Below are 13,055 nucleotides of genomic sequence, written 5' to 3' on the forward strand. Positions count from 1 at the left end.
GCAAGCATTCTTCAAGATTCCATCGGTAGCCCTCTTGTCTCCTCTCTCCAAATTTTCAGGCATCCAGTTTCCTCTGTTGTCGCCATAGCAGGACCGCCCACCTAGTTCTCCAGTCCCTGCCTCTCTGCAGACTGATTTCCAACCTCCAGGGACACTTCCCCCAGCCTCTCTAGGCCCAAACTGTCCACCACTCCCCCGGACCCAAATCTCTCTGCCCGAAATCCCAACTCTAGCAGAGGCATAAACAACATTTAGCTATTGAGGATTCTCTATGAGATACGGTATCAAGCAGCTTACTAAATTCACTTGATTCTGGCAATTTTTCTTACACGTAAGACTGCAGTTTCAGAACTAAAATTTTAGTGTAAGCCAGAAAGGCAATTTTGACATTCTGGGTCCATCTCTTTAGAAGCATACTGTATGGGTTACAGGGACTGTGAGGTGAAGAGAATTATCTTGTGATTCTCACAATTTATGACTTAAGCTACCTGATTAAAATAAAACTCAAGTTCATGGTTTAGACACTTTCATTTCCATTTAAGAACAACTGTTGTAGGAATATGAACTCAGGGACTCAGAAAACATTCTAAATGACACCAGAACGCATTGACAATTTTCTGCTCAATTTCCCTAAAATTTTTACCTTTCTAATCCCAAACTCTGTCCAGGTTTATGAATCAGGACTTCAGGGGCAGGTTTTCCTTTATTTGGGAAACGGGGTTCACTACAGACAATTTTTTCCTTTTTCATCTTATCATTTCACAATCTGGAATCTGCTCACTTGAAAATTAGGCCAATCTGTTACCATTTGCACAAAATCAGAAACCTAAATGATCTTTTCTAGATCTTAGGAAATCAAACCAAATGGCTCAGTGATGCCCCCCGCTGGCATGCGCCACTGTGCATGGGACACAAACGGTTATCCTTTAGGGGTCCCATCAGCCTGACAGATTTCTGGATGTCTTGTCAAGAGGTGTGAGTGTTCATACTCCTGCAGTGGGTGGCTGCAGTTTGTGTCAAAATCTGCAGGAAGCAAGAGTAGTCCAGGGATGGGAACTCCTATAAGGCAAAGAAACATGCCCAAGAGTGAAAGGTCAGACATGTGGGAGGGTATGTAGAACAGGGATGTTCTAGAGAGTGGTGACTGATGAAGGGAGAGATGACCTGGCAGATACATGACAAGGATGAAAAATAATGAGTCATCACTGGGAATGTGGGACCTTGGCAGCGGTAGGCAGCTGGAGAAGAGGTTGAAAGAAGTCAGGAGAAACCTAAGGGTGTCTCCCAGCTCTGCCACCAAGAGGTATAAGTCCTATGGTCATGCCACCTGTACTGACCTCAATTTCTATTCTCTAAGTTGATGGACTGAAGTAGAGGGTCACAAAGGCTCCTGTGGTGGAACAAGGATCTCTGAAATGTAATCACATTTAGCAGGGAATTCTGACAAAAAAACAAATAAGAACTTTGAGAAAACAAACAAGAAGGGGGGGGGGGCATTCTTCCCTTTTAATTTAGGCCTCACACTGTGTTCCCTACAGTGGTGGGGTCTTTGTTCCCCTGCCCCTGGGGAGAAGCAATGAAAAGTCACAAGTGAGAATCGCGCCTCTGGTTTGGTTTTCCTTTGCTAGGTGCTCTTGGAAGGCGAGAAGAAACAGAGGAGAGGGCGTATTTTGCATACAGCAGGGTGGTTCTCTCCAGTGACCTTTTGCCTGGAAGGACAGAGGGCAGATTCAGATTTGCCGCAGGGGTAAGGAGGAGCACACCTTCAGCACGCTCTCAGGCTGTGTCAGACATGCCCTTGGTCAGCGAATGCAGTGGGGAATGTCTCCTACGGGACACTGTCCTTCAATCTCAGATCAAGGTTGGAGATGGAGAGACTCAGATCAAGTAAGGGCCTGTGCTTGGGACCAACTGGGGTTCCAGTAAGTCACCTCAACCCCTATTCTGAGCAGCCCGATGGCCCTGACAAACCTAAGGATGGGGCCTCATGAGGTCAGTTCTACTGACAGGAACAAAAGGGCTTCTCTCACTTCAAAAGCAGCACCCAAATCTTCTGAAGAAAGATGAGCAGTGTGGCAATATCTTCCTAATAGAACCTAGAACAAAGTTTTACTTAGGTAAGTCTAACAAAAACTACCAAAAAGTAAAACACATTAAAAACTTTATTATAAGTATCACACATATCTAAATTTGCATCAATTTGATACAGTTCTGCTCACTTTGCAGAACACAATAGTTGCACAATTTCCTTAAATCTTAATTGTCACCCTGCTTTAGATCTTTTCCTGTTCGTCCACCTCTGGCCTTGCCCTCTTCTCTCTGGGATGGCGTCCTCTGCAGTCTACTCTGCCTCACGCTGAGACCCCCATCAACCCTGGGGCCAGGGAGAATCTGCTTCCAGAGGGGGTGGCCCGGCAGCTGGGAAGGGCAAGATATTTTCTCTTCTGTTCCAGGGCCGGGGTCATCCTGGGCAGCCACTGAGCACTCAGGTTAGGCCACATTGCTCCAGGGAGCCCCCTCTGTTCTTTGTCCCATTTTATGCCTAGCCTGTGTGGCTAACTGGATATTCTAAGCAAAATCAACCCCAGATAAGTTTCATGGAGTAGTCCATGAACCTCGAACTGGTGCTTGATTATTATCACTGTTTTTTAAGGGAAGTAGGGAGAAGGAGTTGGGAAAAAACCCCTTGACTGGATGGGCTGGGACAGTGCAGAGTTGGATTTTGGTCTCTGCTCACCCCCCATCACTGAGGCCTGGGCAGTGCTGCACGCAGCACATATGGCCTGCTCACCCCTGGGGAAGTGTGGACACGGAACAGCCACTGGGGTTTGAAAGCAAATTTGAGAAAAAAATAGTGGTGAAAAAAGTCCATAAGGAGTAATTGACATGTTCTTTCTGAATAATAGTCCTCTTTCCCGTTTTACTGCATTTATGATCAGATAGAATGTGTGATGCATTATAGTAAAAATAATAATATTACAACAGCAGTAACTTCCCATCTGGGGTGCTATTCAACTGCTTGCAGAAATCTGCAATTTTAATGCATTTTAAACACATTAGGAACGAGTGATGATCCTTCAAACTAAGGAAAAAACCCAATAAAAAAATAAAGATAGAAAATACATGCTAATTTAATGACAAACTTATTTTGATACTCTAACAGTTTTGATCTTGAAATTAAGGGTGGGGACTAGCAGGGACAACCAACCCTTTGCTCATCAAGAACATCAATGCCAGAGAGTGTGGGGTCCTCGGGCTGAGTCAGCAGCGGGGACCATGCCCGCTGTGGTCAGCAGCTCAGCCCGTCCCCATGTCGTCCGCCGGGCCCATCAGTGCTGCAGCAGGAAGTTGGTAGCCACATTAAGGTCATTATTTGAAGCTCTCAGGGCTTCCAAAGCATCACCTCTGGAAAATCCCATCTCCATGAGCCGGGCAACCTAAAAACAGAACAAAACCAGACACCCGATGAGGCTGATGATACTGCCACTAATCCACCAGCCTCCAAAGTCCTTCATGTGAGTTTTGTAGGACAGGTTAAAAAAAAAAAACAAATTTTCACTTCAATGTGAAATGGGATGTTTAAAAAATTATAACAGGCACAAGGTTTTAAAGTGCTTACTGTACACAGCCAACAGATATGCAGGAATTCATTTAGTCTCATTTCAGAGATGGGGAATGGGGCTTCCAAGGGTCAAGTGGCTGCCAGGATGAGCAGAGGGGTGGGCGAGCTCGTGGATGTGGCCTGGAAAGTGGGTCTGCATAAGCAGGCCCGTGCTCAGGGCCCTGTCATACTCCTTCGGTGTCAAACTTGATTCCTGAGAAATAACTTATCAAAGTCACATTTCCTTACGCACGCAAACAAGTGCTTAACTGAAGACTGATTCCTGATGCTGGCAGACATTGATGATAAAAATGCCTGTAAGCTATTGTAATCAAAACAGCATGGTACTGGTACAAAAACAGGCACACAGATGACTGGAACAGAACTGAAAGCCCAGAAATAAAACCACACATCTATGGACAGCTACTCTTTGACAAAGGTGCCAAGAACATATAATGGAGAAAAGAAAGTTTCTTCAACAAATGGTGCTGGGAAAACTTGACAGCCACATGTAAAAGAATGAAAATAGACCATTGTTTTATGGCATTCACAAAAATAAACTCAAAATGGACCAAAGACTTAAAGGTAAGACCTGAAACCATAAGACTTCTAGAAGAAAATATAGGCAGTACACTCTGATATCAGTCTTAAAAGAATCTTTTCAGACACCATGTCTTCTCAGACAAGGGAAACAATAGAAAGAATAAACAAACGAGACTTCATCAGACTAAAGAGCTTCTACAAGGCAAGGGAAAACAGGATTGAAACAAAAACACAACCCACCAACTGGGAAAAAAATATTTGCAAATCATGTATCTGACAAAGTTAATCTCCATAATATATAAAGAACTCACACAACTCAATAGCAAAAATCAAACAACCTGATCAAAAAATGGCCAGGGGACATGAAGAGACATTTCTCCAAAGAAGATATATGGATGGTCAATAGGCACATGAAAAGATGCTCATCATCACTGATCATCAGGGAAATGCAAATCAAAACTACACTAAGATATCACCTTACACCCGTTAGAATGGCTAAAATAACCAAAACAAAAAATAACAAATGTTGGAGAGGTTGTGGAGAAAAAAGAACCCTCATACACTGTTGGTGGGAATGCAAACTGGTACAGCCACTATGGAAAACAGTATGGAGATTCTCAAAAAATTAAAAATAGAAATACAGTATGACCCAGCCATCCCACTACTGGGTCTCTATTCAAAGAACTTGAAATCAGCAATTCAAAGAGACCCATGCACCCCTTTGTTCACTGCAGCATTATTCACAATAGCCAAGATGTGGAAGCGACCTAAGTGCCCATCAACTGATGACTGGATAAAGAAGATATGGTATATATACACAATGGAATACTACTCATCCATAAAAAAGGATAAAATCGCCCAATTCACAACAACATGGATGGACCCTGAGGGTATTATGTTAAGCAAAATAAGCCAGATAGAGAAAGACAACTCTGTATGACTCCACTCGTATGTGGAAGATAAACAAACACGTGGACAAGGAGAACAGATTAGTGGTCACCAGGGGAAAGGGGGGTGGGGAGTAGACACAAAGGGTGAAGTGGTGCACTTAGAATATGACTGACAAATAATAATGTACAACTGAAATTTCACAAGATTGTAAACTATCATAACCTCAATAAAAAATAAAACGGAAAAAAAAGTGCCTGTAAGTTCTTGGAATTGCTGAGCCAGGGAACGTCCTCTGGGTGCCCTCACCTTTTCAGCATTTCACATTAGTTGCAACATGTTCTAAGTCACTGGCCGGGGCTCTGTAGGTAGCAGCAGTGCATAGAGGGGCGAAGCCTGGAGCAGAACCGCAGGGAGGAGGTAGCTAAAGCCACCAAGGGTAGAGAGGACGAAGCTTGCATTTTTTTGACCACAAATCCTGAATCTGTGACTTATAGAGGTTTCCTGTACTTTTACATACAGGCAGTCTCGAATGTCGAATTAGGTGGTTTTACTAAAGTTTATTTGTAACCTATTTTCCCATTTAAAAATGTAAAAGTAATTATGACCCTGGACCAGCCACAGGAATCTGTATTTCGTACTTATATTGAAATATACTACACTTGCAATAATAATATATAGTGAAAAATGATACTTGTAGAAATGTTGAGATTTTCAACAATGTGTGGGTTAAAGAGGCTTCTGTCAGCTGACTGAGGACAGTCACCATTTCTAATCTTCTTTCTTGCAGAAAACCATGTGCTTGGTGCTCCCCAGCGGAAAGAGAAGGCCTGATATTGCCCTCCTTCCTTCTCCTTCCCCTGTTTAGGGGGTCAAGGTATGTGTGAGTGTGGGGTGCCAGGAGGAGAGAGCAGGGCGTGGGAGGGGCCTAAGTGATAGCGGACCCGGTGCGATATTGTGATTTATAAGAAATATACCTATAATTGGTCATTCAGATGACCGAAATACATTTCTCAGAGCTATTTGGTCTTCATTCAGTTCCCGGTTCACAACTCCCCAAATCCTTGGAATTTCCTGAGTGACACAGGCAACGGGAACATCCTTTCGTTACAATATTTGGTCTCTTGTCCTCAGTTCCTGAAAGTGCTTCAGGGTCATGAAGGTGAAATGGTGTCCTGTTTTTGTTAATGAAAGTGACTTCTGGACCTCACCCAAGAGTGGGGGCTGGTTGCCAGGAGGACCAGCCATGTGATCAGAGGATTGGAACTTCCAGTCCCACCCCCTGATTTCCGGGGAGGGAAAGGGGCTTGAGGTTCAATCAATTACTAATGGCCAATGACTCAGTCAGTCAGGACTACATAACAAAGTCTCCAAAAAACCCAAAAAGGACAGCTTGTCAGCCCTTTTTCAGAGAGGTTCCAGGTTGAGGAAATAGAACACTTCCACTTGCCACCATGCCGGGCCCCATCCACGAGGACAGAAGCTCCTTTGCTCGGGACCTCACCCTATGTATCTCCTCATCTGGCTGTTGATTTATATCCTTCAATATCCTTTGTAATAAACTGGTAATCTAGTAAGGAAATGGGTTTTCTTGAGCTCTGAGAGCTGTTCTAACAAATTAATCAAACCTGAGGAAGGGGTTGTGAAAACCTCTGATTTATAGCCAGTTGGTCAGAAGCACAGGTGACTTGAGATTGACATCCTGAGTTGGAGGGGGTGGATAGAACCTCCAGTTTGTAGCTGGTTGTCAGAAGCACAGGTGACAACTTGTGACTGGTGTCTGAAGTGGAGGGTGGTCTTGTGGGACTGAGCCCTTTACCTGTGGAATCTGATTCTATCTCTGGGCAGACAGTGTCAGAATGGAGCTGGATTCTCTGGCATCAGGGAACTGCTTGTTGGCGGGGAAGCTTCCACACACATTGGAATTGAGTCCAGGAACCTTTGGTAGAGAGGCTAACCCAGCTGAGAGGAAAAGGGACAGGCAGGCGACACTTCCCAGAAGCTGGAGTTCTAGCCAGTGTTTATCAAACTGAGGCTGCGATCCCTCATTACTGAGTCATGAACACTTAGTGGGTTAAGACTAGGATTAAAAAAAATGCATGTAAGTGAGGGTCTTTCTTCCATACGACTTCATTTCAGTTCTCCATATTCACACATATGTATGCAGTGGCTGCCTTTCTTACTGTGGGCTGTGATCAGAAACCTTGACAGCTGTTTTCTAAAGGAATGGTCAGAGCCTGTGAAATGGGCCATCCACAGGTGAACAAGTGTGAGGTGGCAGCACTTGCAGGTGCGCGACTGAGGGGATCAAGGCGGTTCCTAGCTCAACTCCTCAGGTTGATGGATAGCGTGGACGGAATGGAAGAATCTTCTGGTTTCATTTCCCACTCAAGGAAAGAACCATCTTTTCCAGAATATCACAAACACCCTTTACTCATTGGCTGAGATGGAAAGTTCTTCCTCAAACGAAGCAGAATCAGCCTGACTAGTTGCCATTGTGAGACTTCAAAGGCCCTAACTTTGCCCTTTGAAGTAACAGAAAACAACCCCATTCCCTTCTCTGTATGAAGCATTTTGAGTGTCTGAAGGCCGCCCTCCTCCTCCCCACACCTACTCTGCTACTCTAGGCCAGGGCCTGGCTGTCCCAGGCCATGGGGCGCTGCATCTCTCACCTTCTCTAGGGGTGTTTCCTCTGCTGGGAGGCTCTTTCCTTTGCCCTTGGCCTGGTTAACTCCTTTTCATCCACTGGATCTTGGTGCACTTGGTTCTTTCCCATGTCTCCCAGACTACGAGGAGCCCCAGAGTAGAAGTCTCGTGGCCCCATTGACCTCTGTCCTGTGCTCATCATGGCCATGACATTTATCTGTATTTGTAGCGTGGACTGCTTCCTACCACTGTACTGTAAGCTGTCTGAGAACAAGGGCCCTGGCTGCTTTGTCATTCCTGTGTTTCAGGATCCAGCACCTTCTAGCCCAGCCCCTCCCCTTTCAATGCTCGCCCATTTCTGCCATCTCAGAATATGGTGTCCCAAACTGGGTACAATATCACTGGTGTGGTCTGAGGAGGGCAAAGGGCAGCCAGACCGCTGCCTTCCTGGGATCTCAACCCTCAGGATAACAGAGGACTGCTTCAGTAGCATTCATACATGTGTCTGTGTGTGTACATATGCCCTTGTGTATGCAGCCACGCCACACTGGTGTAGCCAAGTTAAGGTGGGGCCTGGTAAAAACCTGCAGGTATTTTCACATGAAATGCTCAAGCCAGGCTTCCCAAGCCTACCCTGTAAGATTATATTTGATCTTTCAGGTTTAGGACTATGCACCTTTGTTAAATTTCCCCCTATTGTTTTCTAGCCAATCAAAATTAATTTCAGTTTAAATTCTGTTGTCTACCCTGTTAATCAGCTCCCTCAGACTTGTATCATCCCCAAATTTGATTAGAAAACCTCTACAACGTCATTCAAGTGATGACTGATGAAAATGTCAAGCAGGCACCATCAAAGACAGAGCCCAGAATCCACTGGAGATCTCCTTTTGTATTCAGCTGACAAATCAACAATTTTTTAGAGATTTTTAAATGAGTTTCAAACCCACTTCATATTATTATCTGTTGTGCCTTTCACCAACCTTTCTAAAGGTGATGAGATGCTGTCAAATGTTGTGGTGACATCCTGTGAAAACAGGATTAGTTTGCTGCCTTTAGACCACGACACTCTCTAACGTTCACCAGTCATCTGTCTGATAATCTATTTTAAGCTTCTGCTGGACATGAAACATCAACTTTGCCATTCAAGTCTCAGAAGCCACACTTTTCCCTTCCTGGGGAGCATTTCAAACTGAGTATTAGGCACCCTGCTTTCTCGACCCCAACAGCACCTTTGGGGACAGGGGCTGGAGGACTTGTGTCAGATGCACGCCGACAGGGAAGAAACCACCTCAGTGAGCCAGGTACTCTTACTAGGTGATTTCCACTCCTACATGGAAATAACCTTTTATGATGTTTACTCCAATTACTCCCAGTTAAGGACCACTATCTAGCACAGCTAACGTAGGTGAGTGAGGAGGTGGGCAGCTCTGCCTGCCTTCTCTCTTTTACCCATGAACACGACACCACGGCCCAACAATTTGGCCATTCTATATGACTCCGAACAGCATAGTAAATGCTACATTCCCTATCACCTCTTTGTCACCTTTGGTACTTCAAGCATAATTCAGAAGGGGCTGCTTCTTTGCACCTAGCCAGCAGGAACAAATCTGTTTGTTTGGCAATCTGGAGCTGAAGACGTGTGAGTCAGTGACGTGGTACCAGCGTAGGGTACCAGCCCTGGTACCAGGTGGGGGTGCTAGGCCACAACTTCCACCTGGTACTTGAGTCTTCCCTCCACCGACTCTGAATACAGAAGGTTCGCTTTGGAATCCAGAAGATGCTGACACAGGCCACCAAGGCAGAGTAGCGGCACCGAGGGCACTGCAGGCCCCAGGACTTGCAGCACCTGAGGGAAAAATCCCTCAGGTCTGGGATGGCTGGCTGTGTCCCAGGCCTCATAAGTGATGTCTGGTGTGAGAGAAATCTTTCTCTGCACACGAGGCTTCCTCCTGAGTTCATTCTCTCTCACAGACACCACACGTGCACTATCACTGGTTTTGACAGCTGCGCTGGGTTTTTCACAGGTCTTTGCTGAAGAGAGTGCTTGCTGTTACAAGCTTTCGGCGGCTGGCTGCTCATCCTCTGAAGGTGGGAATCATGCCCCTTTAGCTAAAGCTGGCTTCAGAGCTTTTTGCATTTTTTAGGAGTGAGAAGACAAGTGTGATTGGAGAATTTTCATTGCTGAATGACCCGGTAGTTTGACCAGACAAAAAAAATTATGAAGTAGAAATAGTGTTAATACAGTTCTTTTAAAAAATTGTACAATTACACTAAGAAAGGGTATCTGTAAATTTCCCCTAGTGTCCCAAACTGTAAATATCCATGGGAAAATGAAAACTGCATGCTTGGGCTTGTACATGTGGATAATAATCAGCCAGAAAAGACGAGAAGTAGAGAGAGTGGTTCTGACAGTGTTTTCTAGCTGCTCCCATCCCTCAGTGGAGAGCGTGGATGGGATCCCCACGGCTAGCTTGGGCCGTGCATTCCATTGCTGTCCTTTCTTTGGGTGGTTCAACAGTTTGCAGTCCAAGTGATAAGAACTGGAGCAGAACCCAGCAACACAGAGAACAGATGTCTACAGTTCTCCTGGATCCCAACAATTACCGCTGTGGACCTTAATGTTTATCTGTGCCAAGAGGCCCACTTGCCCAATCCTGGTGCACTTCATCACTATCTCTGTGTCAAAGGCTTAGCCTGGGACACATGAACTCCTGTGCTCAAATGGCAGAAAGAAAATTGAGGCCCAGGCAGATCTGTGGTCATGCAAGCAAAACACAGACAAGATTCCAGAAGTTCCTAATTCCCTAAAATAAAAACACAAGGGAGGGCTGGCAGCCATTTCAGATCCAACCCAAGTACAAAACAATGATCCCAGCCCCCTGCTGGGAGGCGGGAGCCCTGTCAGGGGGACAGAGAGAGCCCGAGCTCTGGAGCCAGGCCCCAGCTGGCCATATTCACTGTGTGACCCCAAGCAGGGGACTGAAGCCTCACGCTCTCAGTTTCGAGGATAAGAGGTCTGTGTGTGAAAGGCCCAGAACAATGACTGGTATGTGCAGGTGCTCAGTAGGCCTTCCCTCCTATAATGATTATCCGACTGAAAAGCGATTGGGCTAGGTGTGTGGGGGTCCCTCCCTCTGACCCTCTCAGGCCTCAGTTCAGAGACTCTGACAACGTGACAAAACCAACCTTGGGTTTTGTTTTCAGCATTCACTTTAACTGCTTCCACATCACTAGTTTTATAGCCTTTGTTGGTCAAAGAACTGGTGTGTCTTTTACAACGATCAAATGCAGGTTCTTTTTCAGAGAAGGCCATGGAGCAGCTGGAAGGAAGTCTCGAAGCAGAAAAACCACTCCTTCTGGGACCTTGGTCATTGACATCAAGGGAGAGGCCCATGCTCCCCCAGATGACAGGGAGTTTACTAAACACTGGCTCTGCAGCTAAGTACGCCCACATGTATACCTACCGCAAGGCTAAATACAGCCACGCTTAAAAACAAACGCAAGTGACTTCTTCCACATCTTTCTAGCGTTTAAATGGCACAAACAAGAACTAGCGTAAGAAAACCAATGTGATGAGACCAAATGAAGTCACTAAGATAGGAAAAATCTTTTAAAAAGGTGAGCATAAAATCTAACAAAAAGCCCACACTATGTTAGTGACTCTTATAACACCTTACTTTATATCTGTATAAATTCTAGCAAATATTCAATTCTGATGATTATATACATAATGCTATTTATGGATACTCAGTCCAGCTCCCTCCCTATCCAAAGCATACAGTATATATTAGTTATAATACATGTTATCACACTGAAAGCCTAAACGAATTTGTTTTCTCTATAGGCTGTTTCCTGTCTTCAGCTACTGGAACGAGAACCATCTGTTAGCTGATCAGATCTAACATCCAAGGGAAGAGGAAATTTCAATGTAAAAATCTTGTGATCTTATTTGACTAGAAGATAGAAATACATCCTGATCAGTTTAAATCAAGTTATGAACATACAGGAACATCATTAATTCAACAAACGTTTACAGACCATCTCCCCTGCTCCAAGGGCCTGCCCTAAGTACCCGCGCTGAGCTGGGGGCTGGTCTAATGACATGCGTGTTGCCTGTTCGCCCCAGCAAAAGGTGAGCTCTGTGAGGGCTGATACCACACCTGCCCAGTTTCCCACCTAACACAGAGCCTGACACAGAAGGTGCCCCGCTGCGGTTAGAGAAGGAGGGTAAGTTAAGCCATGTAAGTTCTTTAAGGAACTGACAGTCCACTGGGGGAAGATGTCCAATAAACATCTTGGGGACAAAATGAGAAAGCTAGGAAAACACTTAGAAGTCTTCAAAAGAACATGCTGAGATAGAGACATTTTCTGATTTAAGCGGAGCCAAGAGCAAGGCAGATGCACATTTTGCATCTAATCAATATCGGACTGGCAGGGTCTGCAAGCAGTCTGTTTGGAAAACTTAAAAATGCCCCACAGGAATTTTCTAAAAAGGGTTTCCTCCAATATTCCTTCTCCATTTCAGAGCACACTAAGTACATTCCCCCTTCTGCTTGTGCATCACAGGGAAGTTTCTGTCTAAAAATTCTTAGTGCAAAACAGAATACAGTTCATCTTGGTTGCTAGTCTAAAAACCTAAATGAACCTTTTCTCTAACTTCTTTTAAAAACCAGGTATAGTTGGGTTGATATCCAAAGAGGGTCTTATGCTTTTCCTGTCTTCTACATCACTTATCCATAAAAACTAAAGTTACCCAAATAGAACGTCTCCAATGCCTGCTACGTAACTGAAAACTTGACTTCCTAGAGGGAAGGGCCAGAGATAATCCAACTTAAGGGATAGCAAGAAGAGGCTGGTACTGAAATTCTAGTTTAGCCTCCTCACTGAGATGGAAACAATTTGCGGAAGGTCCGCCTCAGTGACCTTTGACTCTATCAGCAGCTCTTCGTCAAGGATCTCTCCCACAGGGGTCAGTTGCCCTGAGGCAGTGTACTGCAGCAACCACCACCCCCCACCCCGCCAGCCCCACCAGCCCCACCGGGCTGGCTAGCTGAGGTATGGGAACCCGGACAGGAGCAGGCACTGCAGGAGAGCACTGCCCTGGTCATCTGACAATGCTCCAAAGGAGCACAAGGTGGACTATGTTTTTCCCATAATATGCTTTCCAAAGAGAGACCACGCTGAATGAGAAAAGAAACCTATAGAGATGGAGATAAATCTGTATCAGTTTTCTTTTCCTTTTTTTAACAACCTCTATTATTAGGTCACAAGTCTCTACGATCTCAAGATAATTCTTATCAAGAAAATGAATGAAATCCCATTTTAGCATTCTACTAGTATTTCAACTACTCTGTGACACAAGTAAAAGAGAACATTC

General features: G+C 45.0%; 1 protein-coding gene across 1 annotated transcript in view; it reads right to left on the bottom strand.

The window, feature by feature from the left end:
* Nucleotides 1-2,144: 2,144 nt before the first annotated feature.
* UBAC2 (UBA domain containing 2) overlaps nucleotides 2,145-13,055 on the bottom strand; it is a 161,553-nt gene continuing 150,642 nt past the window's right edge. The window contains exon 9 of the mRNA XM_046664105.1: nucleotides 2,145-3,437. Coding sequence (XP_046520061.1) covers nucleotides 3,330-3,437 — 108 coding nt within the window. The 3' untranslated portion in view covers nucleotides 2,145-3,329. The remainder of the gene's footprint in view (nucleotides 3,438-13,055) is intronic.

The sequence above is a fragment of the Equus quagga genome, chromosome 6, assembly GCF_021613505.1.
Source record: "Equus quagga isolate Etosha38 chromosome 6, UCLA_HA_Equagga_1.0, whole genome shotgun sequence".
Classification (NCBI taxonomy): Eukaryota; Metazoa; Chordata; class Mammalia; order Perissodactyla; family Equidae; genus Equus; species Equus quagga.